General features: G+C 42.2%; 1 protein-coding gene across 2 annotated transcripts in view; it reads right to left on the minus strand.

Annotated features, from left to right (window-relative positions):
• Window positions 1–1,508, minus strand: part of epha2b (eph receptor A2 b) — a 34,266-nt gene extending 32,758 nt beyond the window's left edge. For both annotated transcript variants that reach the window (XM_079557558.1, XM_079557557.1), the window contains exons 1-2: window positions 1,377–1,508; window positions 263–342 (exon numbers count right to left, since the gene is read on the minus strand). In XM_079557558.1, coding sequence (XP_079413684.1) covers window positions 263–342; window positions 1,377–1,461 — 165 coding nt within the window. In that variant the 5' untranslated portion in view covers window positions 1,462–1,508. The remainder of the gene's footprint in view (window positions 1–262; window positions 343–1,376) is intronic.
• Between the last annotated feature and the right edge of the window lie 9,412 nt (window positions 1,509–10,920).

Genomic DNA, 10,920 nt, shown 5'->3' on the forward strand with positions numbered 1-10,920 from the left:
CTAGACATACTCGGGACCTTCCTACTATGCCATGTAAGGACCCCACTACTCTCACTGCATTGTCTGGGCGACTCCCTCAGGATTGATATAGACCTGACAAGTGACTGCACAAAAGTGAGTTCGCAAAACCGCAAAGTCAAACTTTCACGGCTGTGTATGGGCCGGTGTCTTCCTATGTCGCTTTCTCATAGCATTTTTCCCCAGGCACATTCCACACGTGAGCCGGAGGAGACGCGTGGTGCTGGTGTGGAGCAGAACTCACCCCGGGCTTGTCCCCCTGGTCCAACGGCCATGTAAGCCAGCCCAGCTCCCCTCCTGTAGCCTGCATGTCCAAGAGAACCTCTGTGAACACACAACACCAGTTAGCATGTGCTCTTTTTACAGAATAAAGTGACACGCATGGGCTTGCCAAATCCAAACTTACCCATAGGAAATCAAAGTACATTTTTACAGTCTCAAACATTATCTACACTACAAAAAGTAAATATCAAGCATTGTCTTAAATGACTTGAATTGAGGAAATGTATCTTGTTTTGAGCGGTTTTCACTCATTTAGACACTTTTCCTGATCGGACCAACTTTACTTTCCTTGTTTGAGGACATTTCAGATCAGTTCTAGGGTAAATCTCGCTTGAAATAAGAAAGTAAAATTGCCAATGAGACAAGACCAATTTTCTTTCCCCATTGGCAAAGAAAATTACCTGAAATAAGGACGAAATGTATCGAAACGAGTCAGAAACATCTCAGAACAAGTGAAATAATCTAGGAACTTCTTAACTAGAACTTCTTAACTAGTCAAAACAACTAAAATTTGGATTATTATCCTCAAATTGAGATGTTTATACTGATCTAGTTAAATACTTTTTTCAGTGTACCAATGTGATTTAAAAAAAGAAGATGAAAAAGATTGCTTTGATATTATACTTTGTCAGTGCGTGTAAGATTAGTTATCTGTTATCTGGCAACTTCAGGGTCATGCAATACAGTGTAAGATAAAACTGAAGGAACAAGAATGTCAACATAAAATTCTTAATGGTTTGAGAAAAACCCGCTCCAGGAACAACGTCAGGAGCACCTCACCGCATAAAACTTAATGGACAAGCTTAGTAATTCGTTTTTTTTTGTAACCCACTTCAATGTCACATAGCTGAACGCAGAAAAAAGAAAGATTTACTAAAATACACATGAAAAAAAACATAACAATAAAGCATTGGCACTTTGGGTAAAACTAACCAACATCAGGAGAGTAACAATTCTTGCTTTTAAACGCTCAGAAATGGCACACTTGCTTCACGCCTCTCCTCGCCACAACTCTCAAAGTTTCGTTTTTGAGTTCATAACAGCCCGGGACATAGTTTAGGACATCGAACACCTACCTTCATTAGTCTGTATCGTTACGTGGATGCCATGGATGAGAGCATACATAAAAAGGAAAGGTCTAACTCCCGTAAAGAGCTCCATCGGTGCGGCTCTGGCTCGGCCGTGTGCGCGCTGCTGGGCTCGGCGCTGCGCTCTGGCAAACTGCTCACTGCACCGTCCCAGCAGCTCATTCACAAACCGCCCAGCCCATCGACTCCGCCCGCCGCCGCTGGAATGTGTGTGTGTAAAAGTGAATGTATGGGGGGGGGGACTTGCCACCCCACAGAGAGGCAGCAACGGGAAGGCTATCAATAAAACGGGAATTCGGGGAGGGGGGACATCGCGCGAGGAGTCAGGACTTAAGTTCCAAACTCCCCATCAGAGACGTATTAGTTACAAAAGGAGACAAAAGGAAGAAGAAGGAAAAAAAACTTAATATCGAAGAACAATAACAAACTCGGGGGTAGATATTACATCGACTGGGACTGAAAAACAGCCCTGAACTCTGACCAGCCTGGCCCAAATAAGCGTAATTGTGACACTTCCACAAATACATATTTTAACCTCTTACCACCCGCCTTAACATTAACGAGTGCATTTTCCCCATTTCGTCTTTTTATTATTATTTTCTTGATTGGTATCATCAGCAAAAAGAACGGGAAATGTGGTCGTAGAAACAGAAGCAAAATCATTAATATAAATAATAAATAATAATGGTCCCAAAATTGAACCTTGTGGTGCACCATACTCCTTTTAGATTCATGTTTTTTTTTATACTGGGCTTTACCCAAATCTAAAAGCTTCTCGACTGGAGAGCAACAATGTAATGTTTCATTTGAAAGCTAAGACCTACAAAAGTGACGGAAACTTTTCGTCGCGTCGCCACATTTTTGTCATATTTTTTGTTGTGTTTTTCTCACGTTTTTGTTGACTTTTCATCCTCTTTTTCTCGCTATTTTGATGCTTTTCTTTTTAGCTTTTAGATTTGGGTAAAGCTTGGTTGAGGCGGGACTGGTGGCCCTAGAGCCAGTGGCCCTTATGTGCTCTTCCAGAATGGACATATGGCCAATCCGCCCCGATCAGGCCTATTCATAACAAGTCAGGCGAGGCAACTGCTGGTCAGTTTTGATCGGTTTACATGTCTTTTGAGTTACAAACTAGACAGCTTTGTCAGATTTTTGGGAAGGTTTGTTGCTGTGTCCACCTGAAGTAAAGATCATCATATTTTCTAGAATACCGTTGTTTTGCCATAGCTAATTTATATATAATTTTGTTGGAATTACCACACATGCATGACAAAAGTGCAACAAAAAAGCGACAAAAACGTAAATTAGAATTAAGAACAGCAACAACAACAAAAAAAGCATCAGAAGAGCAACATAAATGTGACAAAAAGTGCAGAAAAAGTGTCAAAAATACGACACAACGAGGATAAATGTTGGATCAGTTTTGTGGGCCGTAGCTTTCAAATGAGGCTCCAGTCGAGAAGCTTTAGATTTGGGTAAAGCCGAACTGGAGACAATGGGCTCGGTTAAGGCGGGGGTTAAGATGTTAAAGTACGTCTTGCTGCAAATGAATGTCCACTCATCAAACTGAACTTTAGCCCACCTGATGCCATAGTTTGTACTGAGTGCAGATTGTGTTACAACACCTATTTATGCTGTGCACAGCTGCAAAGTGACAACAGCCATGTGGCCCTGAAGTGTTCTCCCCGAGCCCGGAGCCCTGAGCCCGGAGCCTGACCTCCTCTCCTCACATGGGAAACCAAAATGCAGTATGGGTGAGTGAAAATTAATTGTCATTTATTTAAACCTGTAATGAAGAAATATAAGGATGAGAGTTACACCATGCTGCTCCAAGGTGAACAACATTCAATTTACTGAATTACTATTATTGGGTACATTCAAGTGTAAGTTGACAAAACAATTGTCTTCTGTTCTGCATTACATATCAGTATGTTCCTCACTAAAATAAATAAATAAATGTATTTTGTACAGTAAACATTTAATACAACACTGTTTCATCAAATAGATGTTGGAATAAATGGCACAGGCCCTGTTTTATTCTTTTGATTCTTGTATTGGAGTTTACAGTACACACTTGAATGCCCCATGCTGCTTACAGTTGTGTTACCCAGGTCGACAGCGCCTTCAGGGCACCAGCACATTTGCATAAAGACACTGAATAGTTTGGCGCTATGAATGGGCATGGGGAGGGAGCACGCGGGAACGCCTCCACTCATGTGTCTTTGTTCTGGACGTCCCACATACAGAGGTGGAATCGACCTGACAGCCGCACACAAATGTATTCATATCTGCATAATAGCATCATGAATGGCGCGATCTGGCAAGTACAGCTGGCCCGCTGATAGGCCGTCAAAATTTATGGGAAATATTTGAAAAATGTTGCACCCTGCCATCCCTTTGGAAGGAGAGGGCTGAGGTTGAGTCAGGGGTGCAGGGGGTGATGCAGCTTTAATAAGTGGTATTAGTCCTGTACCTAGCAACTGGCAGTGAGAGGAATCTATCTGCACTCCCTCTGTTGTCCTGGGACAGTGTGGGCCAATGCCAGAGGTGATAAGAGGTCCAGCAGCCGCCGCACTATTCAGAGAACTGGATAAGAAGTGTGAGAAGAGGCTGTGCGCTGCAGGACAGGCAGACAGCAGTGAAAACTGGCTTCTTCTCATGGTCTGGAAATGTTTTGTTCTCATGGAGTTCATATATATGTATATTATTCATATAAAACCAACCAACCCATAGAGCCATTTAAAAAAAACTACAAATGAAATCTGGATACATGAGTTTAAATATGGAGTGTAAAGGTCTTGCCAGAAATAAAAGGTGAGACTAAATTGGGACAGTCTCAAAAACGGTGCTGGGACAAAGTGTGGGGCAAAGAGTTCTTGAATTAAGTGCTTTTGTTCTTAAATTTTGAGAGTCTAATTGCAAGAAATCTGTCCATGGGGCAAGATGTTTACACTCACTTAATAAGATAAGATCAAATAAACACAGCTCTCAAAACTAGATGAAATATCGTGTAGGTTCATTTAAGTGTTAATATCTTGCCCATGGACAGAATTCTTGAAATCAGAGTCTCAAATCAAAGACAAGTTTACTTCTTTCAAGAACATTTCCCTTATTTCAAGAATACTTTTTGCAGCGTGACCCTTCAAGTCCCTCTCACGCCCCTGAACCTGCCATGGCACGTGGAAGCACTTTGCCCGTCTGTGCTGTCCCGTTGGATCAGGTGCAGTTTGCGGATGAGGAATGGGGTCGGGGGGGGTCATATACTGATCAGACTAACAGACGAGCCTCTTCCTCTCTTCACATGAGCCGGAGGCCACAGTTGTCGCACTGTGTTTGTGTGGGAAACAAAAGGGCCCCTGTTTGCCAACCCCTTGTGCCGTAGTTGACTTACACCTGTGTCCCCCCCACCCCACCCTCCTCTTATTGCTAACATTTACCTCACAGCCCCAGCCTGCTACTATACACAGCTCTCAGTTTTCAGCGTTAAGGAGCTTTTAGAAAAGGAATCTTAAAGAAATTGGATAGATATCGAGGTCCTGATAAGATCGACTCTCCTATTGCTGGGATTGGGATGTCCTCTTTTCCTTGCACCCGACACCTTTTAGCACTTTTAAAAGCAATTTTACAACATTCTTAATGAGTACAGCTTGGGGCGACTGGGCAGACATATTATTTAGGCTGCCCAGCTTTGATAATCATAAATACACCTTTTGCATGTTTGGTGTTTGCCCGCTATGTATTAGCCATTAAAGTATTTAAGCAGAGCACACCTACACCTACTCTTCCTGCAGTTTGGAGTCGGATGTCCTGTGGGAGGCTGGATAACACGAAGACTGTGTCCATTCAACTCCTTATCACAACATTATCTGAGCATTCCGATGCCTTGGGCCGGAACGCGCTCATATTCCCTCCGAAGCCTCCTGTTCACTCTTCTTTTGGAGACTGCCGAGTCATTGTGCATTAGCAGATGTGCCCATTTGCTCGCTGGACTAGAATGACCTGTGCCTCCTCGGTCCGCTCCCGACAGATATCAAATGACCACGACCGGTGTGGTGGAAGAAGGATGAGGATGACGCTGGTGAGAAGGTTGTAGTCAGTGTAAGCGCAGCACAAAATCAGGGGAGTGCACTGTTGTTACTGCTCAGGGGGCCGTAAAAGCACAGCGTTAACTGTGCTCATGTTGATTAAAAGACATGAAAACACTAAGAAGTCGTTGCAGTCTTTCAGCAATGAATTTTGATACAACTGTGTTTCATTGACTGACTAAAAAAAGAGTTCAGTATTGGATCATGGGTAATTTTTGGGTAATGACCGAAAGGACAAGATCACGAATACAAGCGGCCGAAATGAGTTTCCTTCGCAGGGTGGCTGGGCGCACCCTTCGAGATCAGGTGAGGAGCTCAGTTACCCGAGAGGAGCTCGGAGTAGAGTTGCTGCTCCTTCACGTCGAAAGGAGCCAGCTGAGGTGGCTCGGGCATCTGTTTCGGATGCCTCCTGGTCGCCTCCCGCGGGAGGTGTTCCAGGCATGTCCTAGTGGGACAAGGCCTCGTGGAAGGCCCAGGACACGGTGGTGGGACTATGTCTCCGAGCTGGCCTGGTGTCGCCTCGGGGTCCCCCCAGAACAGCTGGAGGAGGTGTGTGTGGATCGGGAAGTCTGGGCATCTCTGCTGAGACTGCCGCCCCCGCGACCCGGCCCCGGATAAAGCGGAAGAAAATGAATGGATGGATATTGGATCGCCAAACACTGACAAAAAACAATACAAAGACAACACATTTGTTCTACTTTACAGTAAAAAAGCAAACACAAAACTATATTTGCTTTATAAAATACTGCGCTTGTTTATGCACATATAGCCTTTTGGGGAAATCTGTAAACATGCATCATATGGAGCCTGGTTGGAAGTGTGAGGAGGGGTGGGCCTACAATATCAGAGCTAAGGTCCTGTTCCACATGACCCACAGATATAGGCTTGCGATTCTTTATTTAATAATAACATAATAATGATACCAATAAGTTCTGTCAGTGATTCATTGTTAACAGTTTATTATTAACCTTATTTGTAGAGATATGACTCTTGCATTCAACGCTTGGGGTTGGGTTCCTCTCCTACAGGCTTGGAGCTGCAGCAGAGTGAGATGGTTCTGAAGAGGACAAGGAGGAGAGAGATAGTCCTTTATTGTCCGCATTTGACCCATCCTTCAGTGCCGCCAGGGCAACTCGTCAGGTGCGGTGCGGTGAGCTATGCTACGCTGCAGGGGTCCCACGCAGGAGGATGTTTTAGCCCATTCATGTTCATGTAGGAACATGCAAACTCCACAGAGACAGGCCCACACAGTCCAGGAATCAAACCTGGGACTTTCCTGCTGTGAGACAAGTGTGCTAACCCCTCAGTCATACGCACGTGAGGGGATGATGGAGACACAGTAGCATTTTCTTGAAAGAGAAAAATACAGGATATACATACATCACCTCACCGTGATGATGTCTTAGTTGTGTGAAGCTGTCAGCAGTCTTTAGCAGAATCCCCCCAGCCCTCTGTGCAGTGCAGTTCAGCTGTTAAAGGAGGTGGCACAAGTGGGACAGCTGTAGAGTTGCCTTCTGCATACTGATCATTTGTTCCAGCGATGCACCTATACAAGTTGTACAAAATATAACAGACTATCAGACTATATCACCAAAGACAAGGGGGGGCATTTTGTGCATGTGTGTGAAATGCAAAGTGCTACATTGTTGGGTGCAGTTGGAAAGAGAATTCTGCTGTTGCCACTCGTCGCCGTGTCGTCTTATGTAAGTTGCTAATCTGTAAAAATGGCCTCACATGCGGCTTGTCGATGCTTGCTTTCAACAAATATGAAACACCTCCCCACACCTGCGAGCTCTGCCCAGAAACGTGTGGGCGGAAAGCAGGAGAGGAGCACGAGTGTTGTAATGCCTGTGAAATGTTTGCAATGCCTAGATCTGTTCTTTGTAACTCAGGCCCTACGTTCCAGAAGGATCTGCTTAGTCACATCTGCTCCTGAGAGAACCATCTTTAGACCCACGAGAACCGCATTAGAATCATACAGAACTGTGTTTTTTTTTACTTTAATCATAGCAGCTTTATTCTTCATTTTATTTCCTTATAGTCCTTATAGTATTTGACCCATTCTTCAGTGCAACAGCGGACACTGTGAGCTAAAAGACTGTAAAAGCTTAAATAAATTTAATTTACAAATTGAATCTGAATCATCTCCAGACCTTGAGCTTTGATTAGTCAGGACAACCAGCCGGTAGTGTGTTTTATTTTGAAAAGCAGAGGAGGCGGAGGAAGCCCACACATATACAGGGAGAGCAAGCAAACTCCTGACTGAAAAAAAAACGTCAGTCCAGGAATTCAATTCAATTCAATTCATCTTTTTTATTTGTGCATCTGAGTTCCACAAAGTTCTTCATAGGAACAGACTTCAGCACAGTAATCGAAACCAAAGAAAGGAAACAAAAGGAGCTCAAAAGGAGTAGGCAGAAGCATAAGCTTGTTAGCCCCTACCCCTTTTGTACTTAAGAAATAGATGCATTCATTTACTATGCATAGCAGAAGATATGACATATCGTAATTTTGTCCTATTCCAGTGACTATACAATCATCAATATTGACGTCACAAACATTCCGCTGATCCCAAGACAGGGAAAGAAAACTCAACAATTACAAATACCCATCACTGCCAATATCAAGTAGTCACCAATCTTTAAAGTTGAACTTTTGTTTTGTTTTTTAATTAAATGCTTTTAATGGACACAATATTATTGATTACATTATTTATGATCACATTATATGATAGTAATAGACAGTTTTATACACTATGTATTTTTTTTTCTTTTTCCTTCTCTGCATAACTACAGAGCACAGTGTGATCAGATAAATAAACAGTGATACTTCATCTTTACAGTAACACAACATAAATAGATTACTCTGCAGTTATTTCCATTTCCACACTCAAGGACATTCCTCCGTCCTGTACTCAGACAATATGAGTTGTTTACACTCTGATTTGAATTGATAAACGGAAGAGCATTGCTTGAGTTGGGCTTCCAGTTTATTCCAGAGCCGGACACCACACATAGACACACATTCGTTTCCTCGTGGAACTAATAGCTGGTACTTTAAGGTGACAACATCCCCTCAAATTATAACAGTCATCTCTTTTTGTGAACAGTTTTGGAATATTTGGTGGTAATAGGTCCCGGTTAGCTTTATACACTAATTGTGCTGTATAAAAATCTACTAAATCAATGAGTTTGAGCATGTTGCTTTGTAAGAACAATTTATTTGTGTGTTCGAGGTAACCAACTTTATGATTTTTTCTGATAGCTCGTTTTTGGAGTATTACAAGGCGATGGAGTGAACTTTTATAATTATTACCCCAAACCTCAATTCCAAGTTAAGTATGACAGTATAAGACTGGAATACAATATATACAGAGCTTTATGATTTAAAACATACTTAGCTTTGTTTCTGATCGCCATATTTTTTCATATCTTTCTCTGTATGTGTCCAATAATTCAGGATTTTCCTTTCCTTGTTTTGTTCAATTGAATCATAGACCTCCATACTACGCAGCAAGAACGCTAAGCACTCAGCCATTACCACTGGTCTTCAGTGAATACCCTAAGGCAGCCATTCCCTTAGCCTATAGTGTTGTGACCCCGCTATCGATTAGAAGATCCCATGGGAGAGCCCTCCAATAATTCACTCTGTTCAAAAGATTTAAAGTTCTATGTTTTAACAAATGCTTCAATAACTCAATTATTTTCTATGTACTTGTTTTAGACCACCTTTGGGTGACCCTCTGCATTGCTCTGAAGAGGGGGCCCAGGATCCCAGGGAACCATTGCGCTAAAGATATAAGTTATCGCCTAATATTTTCCCAGAGGTGTTCAGACTCAAAAACTGGATCAAAGGAGTGGGAAGTTGATTAGAGACACGATAATTAAACACACAATTAAACACCAAAGAACTTGAGTGCTCAGTAAAAGTAAGATGCTAATAACGTTGTATCTCACATGCATTTTCCCGCGATGGTCGCCCAGAGTGTAAAGCGTCCTCTCTGACGGAAAGATTGCCGGTTTGTGTTGTCCTTGGAAACTTCACTCACATATGTATGAATGTGGGACATGTGTAAGTGACTGATGGTGGTTGGAGGGGCCAATGGCACACTTTGGCAGCCTTGCTTGTGTTGGTCTACCCCAGGGCAGCTGTGGCTACGATAGCAGTCTGTAGTAGAAAGGCATAGATTTTGTCAAGAGAACTAGCACTATCATATTGTTTGTTTGTGTTTGATCATTATCCAATTGCTTATTTCCTATTTATTAATATGACCTGCAATGCACAAACCATCCACCAGGGGGTACTGCAGTACACCTTGATCATTGTACCAAACTGTGTTTTTTTCAACGTTGGAACAAGTATTCAGATACAGGAGCAGGGAATCGACTAGTCCCATTGGCCCCTCCAACCACCACCACCAATCACTCACTCGCACTGGGGTGGGAATCTGGGTACCTTACGATTCGAAACGATACGAGATACATGGTTCACGATAGCGATAAACAATACTACGATAAGCAATATATTGAACAAAAGAAACATGTGCAATTGTTGGAAATGGGTATATTGATTGTCAGTGGCATCACTTCATTTACATTTAAATAAACAAGAAACCACAATTCTCCTTCAAAGGGAATAAATCAATCTCGAATAGATCTTATTTATAATAATCAAAGCTATCATTAAAAGTAATATATAATCTGTGTGACAGTGTTTGGTGGTGCTTAAAATTGTAGTGCTGCCCTCTACTGTTCTGACTGAATACTTGATCATTATTGGCCTCTATTGACTGTGACAGCTGTGGAACACTGCTACCTAAATGGTGACGATAATATAACAGAGGTTGTTCTGCATAAATGTCCATTTAAACCTCATATTGTGATGTGGTCATTTTGGTTCAGAGAGTGGTTTGTAGATTTTATACCCAAAGTATTGTGGGTCTTTTTGGCAACCAAATAGGGCTTCTCTCACTTGGTTCATGTAGTTAATTTTCATTATTTAGTGTTTGTGTGACCATATTGGGGGATGGGAGGGTCGGATGGAGGGAATGTTTTAACCTCTTACACCCCACTTTAAGCAGGACATTTTCTTCAGCTTTGGCTTTACCCAAACCTAAAAGTTTCTTGCCTGGAGAGCGTGCAGCCTACAGACCAGTGTAATGCCTCATTTGAAAGCTAAGACCGACAAACTGAGCTAAGATTATTCCTTGCTTTGTTGCAGCTTTTTTTGTCGTATTTTTTACGCCTTTTCAATGCTTTTTCTGTCATGTTTTTGTATCTTTTTGATTGTGTTTTGGAAGCTTCAGTGGTGCTTTTCTGTCACTTTCTTCATCACTTTGTTGTTTCTTTTTTGTCACGTTTCTCTTTCATTTTGGTCATGTTTTTGATGCTTTTTTGTTGCTTCTTCTGCACTTTTTTGTTGCGTTTTCATTCTTGTTTACATCTCATTTT

This window comes from Gobius niger, assembly GCF_951799975.1.
Source record: "Gobius niger genome assembly, chromosome: 6".
NCBI lineage: Eukaryota > Metazoa > Chordata > Actinopteri > Gobiiformes > Gobiidae > Gobius > Gobius niger.